The sequence below is a fragment of the Calypte anna genome, chromosome 1, assembly GCF_003957555.1.
Source record: "Calypte anna isolate BGI_N300 chromosome 1, bCalAnn1_v1.p, whole genome shotgun sequence".
NCBI lineage: Eukaryota > Metazoa > Chordata > Aves > Apodiformes > Trochilidae > Calypte > Calypte anna.
The window spans coordinates 140,551,449-140,568,948 of record NC_044244.1 but is presented as its reverse complement, the minus strand read 5'-3'; the positions used below and the strand labels follow the sequence as shown (position 1 = coordinate 140,568,948).

The window sequence follows — 17,500 nt, the reverse complement described above, 5'->3', positions numbered from 1 at the left end:
TTTAATGTTACAAGCATTTTCCTGTTTCTTCTGTTAATATGTTTATTTTTAAAAAGTATGTGTCCACACCAAAATGAGACTCCTGAGCATGCTCATAAGCAGTAAGTGAAACAGTGTGTTTGAGGTCAGTGGGGCTGCTTTTGTGGCTTCTGCTTTGTCTGTAGTTTGTCCTCCATTGATGCTGAATCTGTGCATCATCTGATCACTTGGCTGTATGCATTTGTTCCAGATGAAACGTGAGCATGTGATAGCATTTAAGTTGTGGTTAGGGCACGTGGTAGTGTAGTAAAACAGCCAGCAGGCTATTTTAAGAGGACAGATGCTAACCTCATGTTGTACAAAATCTTTTGCAGTAAGATGACTCCTTTCCCCCACCTCCAGCTCTTCTTCTCTGACACGCTCTGGGTGTGTCTATTTTTATGAATACTGCTCTTTCAAAGCAAAAAAATCTGTCTTGGTGATCTTACTATGTGTTTGTGATACTTTGATTTGATGGTAGTGACTTAAACTGGTATTTGGTTACTATTTTCCCTGTTTCACAAATAGAGAGGGGTATTGAAGGTAACACTAGCTGTTTTGGACCCACAGAAATTTGTTTTTCTACTCTTCTCCCCCCAGTTTTTTATGATGTAAATTAAGCTTTTTGCTTCATTATATCCACACCTTCATACAGTGTGGCTTTTGAAACTAAGCCCATACTTCAGGAATAAATTGAGAAATGTTGGCACAACATTTATCTAGACAGAAGGCATTTGAAATCACTTATGGCAAGCCATCCTTCCTGTGTTTTTAGGTAAGAGTATGCAGATGGTCACAGTTCAGGTAATGTGTACTTGTTTAGTTTAGAAAATAAATCTAAAATTCAGGTATTTAAAAGGGAGACATCTCCCTCATGCTTGAAGCCTCGTTGCAAGTTTCCTGGACATGTCAACTCGCTCTGCCTTAGGAACTGTACTATTCTGAGCCTTAAAAAAATTGTGTGTGTCACTACTGAGTTAAGCATTTGGCAAACAGCAGTTTTAAAAACTCGCATGGAGATTATTTGGTTCTAAATATTTTCTGCTTTCAGACTCTAGCCAGGCAGGGCAGACTGGATAGTCTTAAGTGACTATCAGTGTTACTGCCCTGTCATTTTGCTTTCTGCCATGACTGTGATCTGGTGTTCTCAATGCTTTCACTTAGCATCAAATGTTGGTCTGGTGTTTATGTAGAGTAATTTTTTTACGTAATTGTTTTGTTAAGACTTTTTCTTAACTTGTTTCTTTCTAATTTATTATGGGGAAAAAGGAAAAATCAGGAAGAAATTGTAGATGTATGAAAATGGTGGAGCCAGGATGTATGTTTATACTTTAAGATGGGAAACAGTTTGCAGATTCCAATGTAGTAAAGTTGCTTGGAAATATAACATCTGTTTATAACATTATGGAGGAGGAGTTGATTATCTGCCTATGAACCTTACCTAGTTTTCAGACCACATCCTCTAAAACTTGAGAAGGCTTCTGTTCTCTGTGCTGCTGGATGAGTTTGGTGGAAGGATGGGTGCTGAACAGCATCTGAAGTAGTAGAAGCTGTGGGATGGAGTAATTTTCCAAACCCATGATTTATTACTATGATTTGAAAAAAGAAAAAAAAATTGCAGCTACCCAGTGACCAGCCACTCCCATGACTTGCAGTTGTTCACACCTAAGGGTGATTATAGTCTTGCAAAGGTGACCAGTTGATACTGGTCAGCTACAGCTGATTTTTTTAAGACCAAAATCTGCCTTTTTTTTTTCTTTTTTTGTAATTGCAAGTTATTAACAGACTAATTGAAACTAATTACCAGCTTCTGTCTCTTAGGAAAAAAAAACACAACTGACTTCACAGGCTCTCTCCTGCTACATTGATTTTAATGAACTGTTCATACAAGAAGAAACTGATTCCATGAAGTGTAAGCATCTACTCTGAGGCACAATTCTGCATGAGATTTTAAGCATTGTTCTTGGGGGGAGGGGAGGGTGATGTGGGGCCTAAAGTGGCTTTTCTTTTGGACCCTGTTTCTTCTGGGAAAGTCTCCTGTTAGTTACGTGGATTTTGCTGTTGCTAGTTTGCTTTTCTTTCTAAAATTTGGGCCAGCCTTTTAAGTTGTTGCACTGTACTGAGTCCCTGTGACCTTTGAGGCTTCTAATCCACTCACACCTGCTGCTGCTGAATGAGTTTGTCATCTGGTGTCTAACAGAAATGCTACGAAAGCAGCAGCCCTTTTAGCAGAAGGTTGCTGACACATTGCAATTTTTTATAATAACTGTGCTGATAAGCACCAGAAGTATGTGGTTCTTTTTGTTATAGGGGCAGATGACACTCGCTTTCAGGAAGAAAAATACTTAGTGACACTTGAGAAACTTTTTGTTGGTTTCTTGTTGAAGGAGTTCTGTCAGTGCACGTATTTGAGGTTTGACTAGGTTACTGTTATGGTACAGTAACCTGGGTTAGTAGAGCACAGAAGTCTAAGTGTAACTCATCAGCAAATTTAGGAAATTAATGTAATTTGTACTTTACGGAGCATCTATTCTGGGGTCATCTGAATGGGTCATTGTTACCTGGTACAGCAAGCCCATCATCAAGGCAGGTGGACATTATTGTGCTTTCAAGACAAGTGAAGTACTTGGGTCAAATTTATTCCTCGTTCAAATGTTGGTTCTTTCATTCTTAGGAATTGGACTCTTGGGAGAAGGACAAACTGGTGTTTTCAGTTCTTATTTCTAGAAAGAAATGTTAGTAGGATATCCTTCACCTGTTTCTTGTGGTTTTTTTCCTAGAACATGTGACTTTGTTTAATATGTCCTTGTTTATCAGGTATACTGGCAGTGTATTACTGTTTCTGCACTTACAAGACAAAACTGAATTTTTACCATTTGTATCACAAAGTGCTTATTCTTCATAGCAGAGCTCTTCTGTGTTTATCTCCAAGTGTGTATTTCATGGTGGTGTTTTTTGGTTTTTTTTCCTTGGTCCTGTGTGTTTTTGTACTCTATGCATAATAATCCCCATGCATTTTGGCCTGGATTTCCCTAGCTGTATTTCTGATTTATATTAGGAGCGTAGTTTACATGATTCTTATCTTTGTATATCAGAATGAGAGGTGAATTTTACTGGGCTGAGTCTTCCTTGCAGTATGTTTCTAGATGAGTTTTCCATTGGGGTGCCTCTCTCTTTTTTTTGGTACTGGAATGTACTGGTATGGTACTGGAATGCAATTGCTTTGTTTCAGCTAAACAAGTGTAACCTGTTGCACTGGCAAGTACTGAGGCATCTCAACTTGTGTCCCAATCAAATTTTCTCTAGTAGTTTCATTACAACAACTTTTATTTGGCATCTAGGTCCAGGAGTGTGAACTTCCTTAAGCCATAAAACTAAATTATATATATATATATACATAAAGGACAATCAGTGATGTGTTTGAATATATATATACACATATATGTGTGTATATATACACACATATATGTGTATATATTCACACACACCACTGAATGTCTTTTTTTCAGTGGCAGCTAAGATTATTACTGTGTGGTGTTATGTATAAGATTCAGAGCCTACAAAGGAATTGGAAGTGACTTAGAATGAATATGTGAGAGATGAGTTATTGTTTTGCTGGGCAGGAAGAAATTTGTGACAGCCTTATGTTTTCTTACGTGGTTATAAAAGTATAGGCAGTGTTAACCCCTTTTTAAATTTAATCTTTGTTTGCTACTACTAGAAGTTTATGTAGAGATACTAAATTCTGTGTCTTTCTTAGTAAAGAATTCATTTGAGGATAACTTGCTGTGTTACTTTCTAAAATCAGACAGATTTGGAAAGCTTCAGAAATTGTACAGTTCATGTCCAAAAAAGGAACTTAGTATTTCATTGTGCAGATTTTTTTCGTCCCATTTTTTTCTGGGGTTAGTAAAAAATGAATTGTATATGCTTAGTTCTCGCAGTGTATAGATGTTGACTTTGAAGCTGTGGCTGAGGTAAAATTTAAGTAGCATTTGAAACTAATGCTTAGCATTTGAAATTAATGCTCTGCAGAATGATTAGTACTTTGCAGTGGGCTTGAGCACAATTTTTGGAGCTAGAAAGCTTTTTTAGGTACACTAAAACAAATTTTTTTTCTTTTTTACCTTTATCCTCTCCTGATTAGCATAAATATTTATTTGGATACATGCACTTCCATATACATTTTTATTGCTGGTTGTGTATGCTTTTGTAGATAACGTTAAGTCTTAAATATATTAGTAGGTGCAGTAATAAAAGCAAGCTTTCTAGGTGATATGGTGATTTTTAGAATGATTAAGATTTTACTTTTGAGGAACAGTTCTGTCTGAGAAGTAAACTTATTCCATATCTCAAGTTTTATATGTTCTTTACCACTGAGTTTTAATTTCTCTTGTGAATTGTTACCAAATCACACAGAAATCCTGCACTGCTTATCTGTTCTCCCAGTTATTTTCAAACTTCTCCTCTTGTCTCTTTAATTTTTGAAACCAATTTTTTTTTAACTCTCCCTTGTACTGTGCATACTAGATTTAGCAACATTATGGTGCATAGAGATTTCTAGAACACTTGTAATCGTCTCCACTTCTTCCCACCCTTTTCCCTTCCTCTCTCAGTTGTCATAGTTCCCTGCTTTTCTTATCTCTCCTTTTACTGCCGTAGCTTTCAGATGATAATTCACAGCTCAAGGAACAGCTGCTGCATAATTGCTGAACGAGACTCAGCATCACTGAGAGCTGACCTAACCTGAGGATAAATGAAGAAATTTGTGCTTTGCATATAGGCTTACCTACGGGATCTTTCTTCCAGCTTGGGTGTACTGGGTGTCATCAGGGGTAGGTGGACCGTGGGTGGCCTCCGTGGCTTCTCCTTGCCAGATGCTCTGGGGTTTGAAACATCTGGGGCCGAGATGAATTGAGGTGTTGGAAGTTCTTAGGTGTGGGTTTTCTGTGTGTGTGGGTTTTTTTCCTCTTTCCAAGAAGGTTGCTGTGTTTCTAATTGTGAGTTGCCTTTTTATTTTATCTCCTACCACTTGTTTATTCATGCTCATGAGGCCAGCAGTGCTGCAGCCTGTCCACTAGGAACAGGTGGAGTGACATGTTGTACCTGGTCATGCTGTGCTTTGCCAAGCCACCTTGCTCATTTCCTTTCATTTCCTCTGGGTGAGTGAGCCAATGCTCTCGTAATCTTTTGCACTAGGGGCCTGAGGCCAGCAAGCTGAGCTAAAAGTGTCCTGCTGGTTTACTCCACACAGCTTAGGGGTTACAGCTTGTTTTGGGGCTGGCTGGTGAGGATGCGTTCCTATCTCTGCTGCACAGATGTCTGGGCTGCTCCTTAAGTCAGCTCCTCAGCTGCTGCAGTGTATGGTGCAGTGCTGTAAAGAAAGCTGTCATCTAATTTTTGTCAAACAGATGCTTCAGATGTTAAAATACACTGGGAATACTATACCTATATATATATATATTCAAGATGCTGCTCTAGCAAGGAAATATTTATGAAGGAAAAATCTGTTTTGCACTTAACTAGTATATGAACTTTTGTTAATATGGCTGTTAGATAGAGACATATTTAGGCTCGGGGGGTTTAAGGATACAAGCAAGCTAATATTAGCAGGAGATATCTGAAGAAAAAGTGTGTGTCTGAAAGCCTGGCTAAACCACCCCTGATTTTTTTTTGTTTTTTTTTTTCCCCCCTTGTCTCCAGTTGTAGACTTGCCTTATCAGGATATAACTGGTTTCTAATTTAATAGGCTGGAAGGGGGGAATATAATAGCATAAAGGATACCTGAGGTCTTGAAAGTAATTGGAAGAAAAGAACACTGCTGCAGGCTTTCTGTATGCCTTAGTCTGCTTTTGCAAGGTAAATTCTCAACCTTAGTTTATTTCTTTTTCCTGTCACTAATTCCTCAGTTTTTCTGATTTCAGTAGATACTGGTTGTTGGGGGGGATATGAGGGCTGAGCATTGCTGTGTTAGTTTTATTTCCTTACTGCTATTAGTTCATAAATGCCTTTTGAACAAAAGTCTCTATCTACTGAGAGTTAGTGTTTTAGGTGACTTAAAATTACCTGAATATATCACTATGGCCATTTTGAATGTGATAGAGTTTAAAAGCATGTACACAGAAGTCAGCCTTATTTTAAAATGAGAAGATGGATTTGGGAGTTGAACAACCAGTCTGTGCATAAAATGTATCTCTAAGACAATTTGGTGTTTAATAAATGTCAGTGATGGAAAAATCAATGTGTCATGAAATGAATTTAAAAAATGGCTAATAGGTTTTAATATAATTGCAAATATAGACTGGTTGCAAGGTGTGTGGGGGGTTTGCTGGCATTGGTAGTCAACCATGTTATTTAGCAGCTTATTAATGGCCTGGAAGAAGACATTAAGTTGTTAGCAATACAGTTTGCAGCCTACTGAAAACCTAGGGGCAAAAAATGGAAGCATAGTTACTGAAAGCCAGGCTTTTATTTTGGGGCAGTGTGGAAAGGGAAGCCAGTTCCTGTGGTATATGCAGTCATCAGGATTTTGCAGTAAGTGTCCTGTGCCCAGAAGGACCAACATACCCCTGAGTGCTATAGATCCCATAAGACTCCTTGCTGTTCAGCAGTTTGGTCTGGCCTGCCCACAGGGTCCAGTATGTGCCTGAAATCCAGGAGACAACGAAAGTGAGAAAGATGTTAGAGGCATTCAGGGATGAGCCTGCTATGTTTGAAGTTCATTGATTCTGCGCTAATTACTTAGAAATTGTGAAGTGTTCCCAGTGAGGCTTCTAATACAATTTTGGTCTGTATTTAATAGGTGGATTTTTACATTAATTCTTACATAATATGTAACTGCATGGGGTCAGTTCTATGGAATTTAAAAACAAAGCTGGTTTATTTAAATAGTTTCTTCCAAAGATTTGGCTTGGCTAGGTCCTCAGCTGATGTGATTTTTGATGGTTTTATACTTTCATCCTGACTCATGTTTTTTTCTAACTGTCTTGGATGAAGGAAAGGGTTGGATCAACAAGAGAGTAAACTACATCATAGGTGGGAGTCTGCAGAATTTTTTGCCTGGAAAGCAAAGGTGTATTGGAAGTTTTTCCTTGCTTATCATCTCTTCATCTATATATGCCTGTCACAATGTTTAAAAGACAAATTTCAGTATTTCCAAGGTAGTATCCTCCTAAGGTTTGCATTTTTAGGTTTTCAGGAGCTGTTGTGAACATGTACAAGTCCAAATTCACTTTGTACTTCTGACATTATTTAGGAAGTAGGTTATGCTAGTAGTATAAATGATAATTTAACCTGCACACTTTGAAATGTGGCAATAGTGTACAATATAAAAATGTCTTTGCTTGATACTGGGATCTCAATTCAGCCTTGGAATTTTCATGTATCTTGTGAAATAAGTAAACCTCAACTAAGACAGTAGAAGGATGTGAGTATTTGGTATGGTAGTGGATTTTTTATTTTGTGAGGGCTTGTGGTGTTGAGTGTGTGTTTGTGGTTTTTTTGGTTGGTTTTGGGTGTTGAGTGTGTGTTTGTGGGTTTTTTGGTTGGTTTTGGTGTTCATTTTTTTTTTTTTAATATAATGAAGTAGTTGAGTTCATAAAAAATTAGCCTCAAAACTGTAGAGCACCTGAGCTTTCCCCCTCAGTTTTTATGTCTCTAGGTTAGTTTAACATCTGTTATGTTGAGAGAAAATCCCTCTGGAGGATGTCACGTTGCACTGCCCCTTCATCAAATGGTACTGATAAGCATACTGGCCACGAGTGTGCTGAGGGTGGCTTCCTGTCAGAATTGCTCTGTGTAAAATCACAAGGAAGCAAATGTTTCTCGTATCCTCCCATTGTGGTGTTTCCTGTGAAGCAGCAGACTGGATGTGTGTCCTGGATACAGCCCTTTTTATGGCACTATATGTGTTGGGATGAGCCAATCAAATCATTCGTGGTATCCCTATAGTCTCAGGAAACAAGGCTTCTTTGCATCCTGTTGTTTGGTGGTTAGCCTGACTGTGGGGAGCTCTTGGCTCTGTCAGAATCCAGAATGAAGGTGAGCTTAAAATGGATTTAGGATTTTAAAATTTTTTTTGTAAGTTTAATCTGTAGCTTATAACCTTTTCTTAAACATTCCTTTTTGAAATGGTTCTATCTCTCCCTCCCTCTCCCTAGTGCTTTTCTGATCCAGTTCTGGTGTCCACCCAAGTGACTGTGTATATTGTATTTCTTCTTTTTAAGGTCCAGGGTCGTCATTTGATGATTTTGTTCATACTTTTAGATTTCCTGTTTAAAACTACCACAGTAAACATATAGCTAGTGATCAAAATTTTATATTCCTGTTTATATTCCTATATTTCGTGTTCCTTAGCTTAATTTCCCCTCTGCCTCCCAATTTGAGCAGTGATTAGGCTGATAGTGTTTGCATTTAAGCCAGGTTTAATGTATTCTGCTGTCACCTTACTGGTGTATTTTCTCTGCTCTATTTATTACATTATTAATAAAACTTCACATATCTATTTTTTCTATCAAACTGGATTCTCTTATTTGTTTAATGTCTTTTCTGTGCACACAGTCTTTGAATACTTCCTCATGTTTGAGGAGAAGACTGCCAAGTTCACAAGAGATCCCTGGCTGCTCTCCTTACAGCTTCAAGTAGAGTAGTCTTTACATTATCTGTAGCCCAGTGAAACTTGATGAAATAGTTATTTAACTTAAAGTATTAACATCTTGGAGTATATTAGTGTTTGACTGCTTGATTCTGCATCTGTTTTGTGGCATTGCTCTCCTGAGCTGCATTCACACTACCTGAGCTTGAGGGATGTCAGCACCTGTATAGCCAAGGTAGAGCTTCTCACTGGGGCCCGAGATGAGCTCTAGTCTGAGAGGGGGGGGGGGAAATGTACATGTTAAATATCCAAGTACCTCAAATACTGCATGCTTTGGGAGGTTTCTTCTCTTGTGGAACAAAATTGCGATTAAATGTTTCTAATGGGATTAAATGCTTCTAAATCTGCTTTACCTTTGTCAGTGTATCACATAACGTATCAAAACTGGTATAGCAACTCCTTCTGTGGTTTGGGTAGCTTTCATGAAAATTTTCACATCTCTTAGGTCCTTTGGTTTCCTTGTCCCTTTCTCTCCTCTCCTGTGGAAATACAGATTTTTCATCTCTTGCCTCCGAAGGCTGCTTTCTGTGGTACAGATTTTTTGATTATGCCTGTGGGATGGGTCTGTTATTAAGAAAATAAACAGGGTTTTGTTGACTTTTTAGATTAAAAACTGCTACACTGCAGGAAACCAAATCTCTTTGTTTCTTAAATCAGTTGAAACAACAGTAATAGCTATCTATTATTATCCTCGTTCTAGTCTTGAGCAAGGGAATACTGTGATGCCTTTCAACCTATGCAGAATCTATTGCAAGAGCTGTTTTCATGAGACTTTGGATGAGTGTTTCCATTACCTCAGGCAAATATTATGGGTCTCTTTTTTTTTCTTTTTTTTTTTTTTAATCTCCTTCTTTCCCCCTGAAAATCCAGATGTTTAATGTCATCACCCAGTAGTTGTAAGTTACTGGAGTGTTTTCGATGAGATAGTTTGAGGCTTGGATCCCTTTCCCACAGTTAAAAAATACAAATAACCCTCAGCTTTTATCCCTTCCCAAACCTCATTCTCCATCTAACCTATCTGACTATTTCACTCCTGTAAAATTCATTGATTATCAGGAATGCTGCTTTGCTCTGTGTCTTGTAATGAGATGCCATGTATTGTGGTGTAGTGTTTTTTAATGTATTTGTAGTAATTTAAAAAGTACTTTAGGAATAATCAGTTACAGTGCCTTTGAGTTGCTTCAGAAAGAGCATGCCAAGAGTAATGGTGTCTAGTATCTTTTTTGGCTGAGATGTCTGAGGAGAGCTTCTTTCTTCTGATAATTGTTTTTGTTCAGCTTCCCTGTAATTTATATGACACTTGATATTTTAGCTTGTATATTATTCTGTTTTTCTCAAATGCAGCTGTTTCTATATTCTCTTCCTATCTAAAAATTATTTGTGGGGTTTTAAATTTTTCCCTAAAAAAACAAACCAAAAAACTAAAAAAGCACAACAAACTAAAAAAAAAACAAAACCCCAAAAAACCCAAATAAAAGAAAACCCAACACTCCCCCTCCCAAAAAAAAAACCAACAAAAAACACAACAACCCAACAAAACCAAAACCAACTCCCATGGCTTTACTGGTCTGTAACAGACCCTGAAAGACTGTACCTTGGTCAGGCAATAGCTTCTGCAGCCATGTTTTGCATGATAGCATAGAAATGCTTAGTTTAAAGGTTTGTTTGTACAACTTATTGCATGTTCTTCTGGTTTCAGACTTTTGATGCAAATGACCTGTATCAGGGACAGAATTTCAGCAAAGTTCTCAGCTCTCTCGTGGCTTTAAATAAGGTGACTGCAGGTAAGTAGGCTCTGCTCTGTCTTGATGTTTGTTTCAGATTGCCTTCAGTTCACATAAATGTTATTTTATGACTGTTGCTGTACTTGTGATAAAACCAACAAATGTAGCATTTCAGAGTTTTTGTTGTATTCCATGTTGTTAAGACTTTGACAGTGAATTCTCTGATTTCTCTAGTTGCCTTCGCTGAACAAAGAAGCTTTGCAGTGGAGCTAAGGCTGAGCCTTTTAGTTGGCAGGAACTCTTAGAAAAAGGGTCTGGGTTTTTTCCATTGTTGTTTTTTTTTCCTCCTGTTTGAAACACTAAAGTTGGCTTTTGCTAAGCTCTGTCATTCCCATGTTTGAACATTTTTGTGAAGGTTTTGTCACTTTCTCCCTACTCTCCATTCCTCAGCACCATTTTTTCTTGACAGTAACAAAAGGAGAGCCAATCATCTTTGGTCCTGTAAACCATGCATGTTTCATTTAAGTAGCAGTGAGAAGTCACAAGCCACCCACCTCAACTTCTTTGGTGGGAGGGAGAGAGCAGCAGTAATAGTACATAATTGAGGTATATCTGTGCTTCATGGTAGGATGAAGCTGTACTAAATGATACCAACTGGACCCAAGGATAATGAAGAAACGTTAACAGCAGTGGCCCTTTTTTTGACTGCTTGCTGCTCTATGGGGGTGCTCTGCACTGTCAGTAACAAGTTCAGGCTAGAGTCTGGTGTGAGAGAGATTATTTAAAAACAGACAATGCTTGTCAGTTTTCATGTGAGGAGGAAAAAGAAAGTGATAGAAAAGTCAGTGTTACTTTGTTTAATGGTAATATGATAAGTATCTTGTTGCTTCTGTAGTACTTCTCTGGTCCATAACAACAGATTTTTTTCTGTCTTTTTTCTTGCATCAGGAAACACCCCTTAAGGAGTGAGGTTAAAAAAAAGAAATCTGCGTTCTAATGCGTAAACATGGGGTAATACCATTGACATATTTGAAGCCATGTACACTAGTTGAAGATACTGACTTTCATCTCAATGGCATGTGTAGACCATTCAGTACATCTTTAAAACTGCTGTACACTGACCATAGCTGACTTTAAGAGGAGAAAAAGTGCAGCTGTTTGGTCCAGACATCAGTGGATTAATACCCACATCAAAACCCCAGAATTGCTGCTGGCTCAGACAGAAAGGACCCAGGCTGATTCCTTTCATTGGGGGTGGTGGTAGGGAAACCAAAAATCAAAACCACATGCAAACTGTGCTGTTGCCTCATTCCTAGGAGCAAGCAGAGATGCATAAATCTTCCCAGGCAACTGTTCTTCCAAACAGTTTTGTTTAATTGGGTGACTGCATAAAAGGCATTTTAGACTCTTATCTCCCTACTCAAGTATTGAAGGATGGCTTTTAGATCTACAGCAGAGTCAGCAAGGATTTCAGGTATACACAGGTTCTTCTGAGATGTGCCTTTCTGCAGTGGAAGGAGTGTGAGTAATAAGCACCATGACTGATGAAAGACTGCTGTGGATGTACAATCCATTGAATTCTCAGCTTTGTGAGAGCTGGAATCAAGGTACCAGTTGCTGCTTGTAGACAGATTAGGAGAAAGGAGCTAGTGTGGGGAAGTTGAGATAGTGGTAGAGAAGAAGAAAGAGCATTACTAACCCTGGAAATCTTTTGGTTGGAGGGGAGAAAACTTTCTGAGAAAACTGACAAATACTAATTTGGCAAACATGCACATACTGTTGCCATTTAAGACTCTTGAATTTTTAGTGGTAGAGTTGAATTTTTTTTCTGACAATAATCCCACTGAGAAATTAATTAAACATGTTTATATGGTATTTTAATGGAAAGGGTAATGGAACCCTGCAAGCTTTCTAAGTCTGTCAAAAGTTCAAATTGATTTCAAAATACTCAGATATTATTGGTAAAAATACTTGCAATTCGTGTGTGGTTTGTTTGTAATAATTATCCTCTTTTACAGCTCAAATATGGGGAGTTTCTAATTCAAGCCTCAGAAGGTGCTCTTCTGTTGGCATATTAGCTCTGCTGTTGTGAAATACAAAATTATGAGAATTAGGCCACAGTTAAACAAATCCCAGGTGGTGTGTTCTAGGGTTGCCCAGAGGCTGGAACATGCTGTCAGGAGTCAACCTGAAGTGTAAGACATGAAGAGGAACTTGGTTACTTTGAGGGTGGCAGAGGCTGTCCAGGGAGGTGGTGGAGTCTCTGGGAACATTCAGAACCCTCCTGGATGCCACCCTGTGCCTCTTGCTCCAGGTGAACCTGCTGTGGCAGGGTGTGTGTGGACTAGAGGGTCTCCAGAGGGCTCTTCCAACTCCTGACATTCTCTGGTTCTGTGACCTTGTTTTTTTGGATGGACTGTCAAGGTATGATGGTGGATTTGGTGGTGTCTGTTCTTCTAGCTGGCTGCAGTTAGAGAACAAATCAAACTGGACAGGAAAATGTTTCAGGTTACTTTTAATCCTTAGATTCTGTTAGTTACTGATGGCTACAGCAACTCTAAATTTTTGGGAGCATTAGAATTAGCTGTGAAGTTGTGATTTGCAAACAAAGCACATGATCTAGTCCTGTTTCTTTCCTGGCAGACTGAAAACAGTTGTATGTCCCTTCTGTAATGAACTGTAATTCACTGGTGTTTATCCAAATGCAGTAGTCTTTAAATGCTTTTAGGAAAACGGGTTCACAAGGTGTTAGATATTTTATAAGTTCAATTTGTGATGATACTATCCATAGAAAATACGCAGCTTCATATAAACAGTTATAATGTTGCACTATTTCACAGAGGAGTGTATATTTCTAGGTTGTTTTTCTTCAAAGGATTTTTGAAGGGTAGCAGTGGCTCACTTTAAAAATATGCACCTGAGAGGCTTTTTTCCATTCAGTCACTGCAGACTTGGAGCATCCTATATCAACAACACTTCTGTGCTTGTTGTCAGTCTCAAACCCTTTCTCTCTTGCTCCATCTCAGCTGTTGTTAGATTCTGTGCTGAAGTTGAAAGGTCTTTCCAGTTAAGATGAGCTGAGAATTCCCAGGGAGCTGCCCAATGCCTGGGCTGCCCCTGATGCCATAGCTACCCCACTCCTGGTCAGGGTGGTGTGTTGAACCCTGCCCTGCTACCACCTTGATGGCTCCCAGCCCACAGGGACCCCAGCAGCACCCTGGTGAGTGACACCACCCAACACTGCCCTTTGGGCTGGCTTCTTGCAGATGGGTGTGCTTCTCAGGGCAGAGACAAGTGAAGAGGAGGAGACGTTTGAAGGGTGTTTTTTAAGCAAGCAGTTTTCTTCCTTTCTATTCCTCCTGTTCCTCCTCCTCCCTCTGAAGGAGAAGAAATAGCTTAGTTGGCAAAAAAAAAGGGATGAGACAAAGGAACACGGGGAAAAAAAGACAGTGGAAGGAATGTTTTAATTGAGAAGGAGATGGGATGGTGCGGGAAAGAGCGAAGAAACAGATGTGGCTGGCTTGACTTCAAGCAAGTTTTATGCATTTGAAATTCTTGGCCACTAGCTAAAATGATGCTGGTTAATTACCTTTAAACAGGCTGGTAGTGAGTAGGAATGGAGAAATACAGCCCCAACTCTTCTGCTTTAAACAGCTCAAATTGTTTTCCTGTCTGTGTGGGGAAGAAACTGCCGGTGTCTCAGGATTTCAGATCACTGACTGCTGTAATTTTTTAAAATCTTAAATTATCAAGCAGCTACAGATACACTGAATCTGTTTTAAGCATCCTACTTTTAAAGAAGTAACCTGACATTATATGCAGATTTCTCAAATTCTAATATTTACTCTTCCACCCCTTCTCCCCCTCCTACAGACATAGGGCTGGGCAGTGACTCTGTATGTGCACGTCCCTCATCTCATCGGATAAAATCTTTCGATTCTCTGGGATCCCAGTCTTTACACAGTAGAACTTCAAAACTCTTTCAGGGACAGTATCGGAGTCTGGTAAGTTCTAGAAGAAATGAAACATGCTGTGGTGTGATAAATTTTTTTTTCTTTTGACAAGATTTTAAGTAAATATTAATCTAGTAATGTAACTAACTGTTTATTCTTTTTCACCTCGGTATTTCAAGCCTGTGATGCTCTCTTTTTTTGCAGCTTTTCTTACGATGTTCCAAAGTACATGCAGCTTTCTGTGAATTTCTGAGTATTTCTTAGTTACCATTCCATGCTGTCTGTGTATGCAGTATAGTCCTGAATTTATTCCTTTTCAGTGTAAGGATTTGCTTTTTCAACAGTGAAAATTGCATTGTCTGCAACTTAGAGGATGATGATTGAAAGATACTTAAACCTCAGTAAAGGTGCCACTTCTAATATGGGTAGTATTGTTAGATAGTCTGTTTCCTATTATGTTTCAAGGTGAATCCTTCAAGTAGCCTTCAGGTGACCAAGCCGTTTGAGCAGTTTGTTTTACAATACAGCTGAAATCAGGGTGCAGTACTGTATTGAAACTAACAGATAAAAGTTTCTACTGGCTAAAATGTTTGCAAGGAGGATTCAAAATCCCTTCAGTAAATTGCTTTTTCCATGCATGAAGGAGGCTTTTTTAGAATTACTGGATGATTGCTGTTTGAAGCTTTAAACAAAGTGCTCTGCTTAAGCTTTCTTAGGTGTGGTTTGATGTGTTTTCCATGGTAGCAGAGCCCCCTGCATGTTCTTGCCCTAGGCCACTAATTCTAGCTCCCACACTGCTGTTCACCACCCACTTGTTTTTGCTGATGCAGCTGTTCGTGGAATAGCTGCTAGCTGGATCACTGAAGGATTTAAACTGTTCTATCAGTTTAAAGCAGCTCTACAGAAAGTTGCAAAGAGGAAGAGAAGTACAAGGAAGAGGGAAAGAGAGCCAGTGGCCAAACTGAGGACATTCTTTGGTTTTGCTGCTGTAGGTGATCAGTTTGGAACTGTTCTCACCAGTTTTGTACTCAGCTTCCTCCACTGGAGAGCCATCCTGGCAGAGTAAAGGGACTGTAGTTGATGTCACCATGTGATTTTGCTGCTTATTTTTTAGCTTTTTGCTGTATACTAAGGCAAACCTTTTTCTCTTGTTGAGTAGTCAAAGTGGATGAAAACACACCATATATACAAGCAGAGGACTAAGAGGCACTTGTTTGAAAATTTGTCAATCTAGCTGTTGAACCTTGACTTACAATATCTTAAGACATTCTGCATGTTATCAAAGTTGTGTATGCCCTCATTTTCCTAGTTTCTCAGCCACTAAAGCTTCGGTTGTTAAATTGTGATGCAATAACATTGCAGTGGGTATCAATTAAGCTGACATGTTGTGATCCCAGTGACATTACACAGTGCATCTTTTTTGCTACCTGGAGAGCTGACCAGGATTGTTTACACAGTAATTTTCTTGCTGAGTTGTTTTTTTTTAGTTAAGCAGGTATTGATTCATACTTATGATAGAGACAGACGTGATTTATATTCCTGTTCTCTCAGTTCCGGTGCAGTGGATTGTATTAGGATTATTTAAAGCTGCCCAAACTTACATTTTGTAGCATAAGAAGTTTGTCCTAACTCTAAAGAAATGATTGTATTCATGTGTATTCAAAACTGACATCAAAGAATGAAATTGTGAATTTGATCATGATTAATTCGAAGGACTTTAAGTAGCTATTAGTGTTTAGCTGTTACACTACAGCAGTAATCTTCACATCTGTGGTAGGAGATAAGCATATAAATATATTTATTGCAAGTCTGACAGGCTACAGCTTAGCTTTGCAAACCTTGGGGCAAATTATTTAGGAGTATGAATTCAAGGTAAATTGCATAACTGTTTCTCAGGTTTTGTGGAAGATCACTGTCCTTCTCCATTGGCTGGCCACAGAGACTTGCACAATCAGGTGTGAAACTTTCCAACCTGCTCTGATAGAGGGGAAAAAGTTTTACACTGCAACCTTTTCACTTGCATCCAGCCTTACATTAATCTCATTTCAGTTCTGCCCTCTTCCCAGCTCAGAAAATTTTAGAAAAAACCTCTAATGTAAAGCTGTTGTTTCTTTGTTGTTGCCAAAGGCAGTTTCAATTGATGCTACATCTAGAAAATGTAATTTGATTTTTTTTTCTTTTTAAGCAAGGATTATTCTTGTTTTAGTTCTATTTCCCTGTTCTGATTTGAAGGGTCTGTAATAAGACTATGCTCACTGGACCAATAAAAAAAACATGGATTAAAAACATCAGAAATGGTAAATGGTAAATCATCCCTTAAAAATGTTTAGAATAAAGACTTGTGGGTAGTGTTGTTTGTGGAGGAGAGTCTATTTCTATTTTATAGTTATATCTGTCTTGTTCATGGAGTTGTTTAAATGTCTGACATGATTTGTTCTTTGTCTTCTCACTAGGACATGACAGATAACAGCAACCATCAGTTGGTGGTGAGAGCAAAATACAATTTTCAACAGACAAATGAAGATGAACTTTCTTTTTCAAAAGGAGATATTATTCATGTTACAAGAGTTGAAGAAGGAGGCTGGTGGGAAGGAACTCTAAATGGCAAAACAGGATGGTTTCCAAGTAACTATGTACGAGAAATAAAATCAAACGGTGAGTTTTGGAGCAGAGTGTATTTTGCACAAGTTCTTGCTTTAGGTAGAGCTTGATAGTTGGCTGACTCATAAATGGTAATGCTATTTAAGCTTGACAGTATTTACTGAACTTCATTCACTGCAATCACTAATGCTCAGGAACTCATACTCCACCACCTCAGTTTGCTATTTAAGTCCTATTTTTAAGTCCTCTGGGATGTTTGAGTTAACAGTAAACATGCATAAAGCTCCCCTGTACTGTTTGCTTCTCTGTCTCTCACAGTTGGGTTCTTTGACTTCCTCAGTATGAATTCCTTCCTAGAATGCTGGATTTTGGCTCTGGTGCTGGCATACTTTGAATTGGTGCTTTGGGTTGAAATAGTGAGTGATTTCCTTCAAATCTCTTCAGACAAAACCAAACTAGCCTTCCCTAACCCAACAAAAAACTATAGTAAAAAATCTCTTAAGCATGTCCCATTGCTTGGATACAAAGAAACAAGAAGAATCCCTGATTCT

The 17,500-nt window shown here is 38.6% G+C and overlaps 1 protein-coding gene across 4 annotated transcripts in view; it reads left to right on the top strand.

Moving 5' to 3' along the window:
* The window catches only part of ARHGEF7 (Rho guanine nucleotide exchange factor 7), a 123,848-nt gene that overhangs the window by 40,419 nt on the left and 65,929 nt on the right, over positions 1-17,500 (top strand). For 3 of the 4 annotated variants that reach the window (XM_030446884.1, XM_030446910.1, XM_030446903.1), the window contains exons 3-5: positions 10,371-10,455; positions 14,269-14,399; positions 16,802-17,003. In XM_030446884.1, the coding sequence (XP_030302744.1) occupies positions 10,371-10,455; positions 14,269-14,399; positions 16,802-17,003 (418 nt within the window). Of the gene's footprint in view, positions 1-8,577; positions 8,658-10,370; positions 10,456-14,268; positions 14,400-16,801; positions 17,004-17,500 lie in introns of all 4 variants that reach the window. The other variant, XM_030446895.1, reaches the window with a different exon arrangement.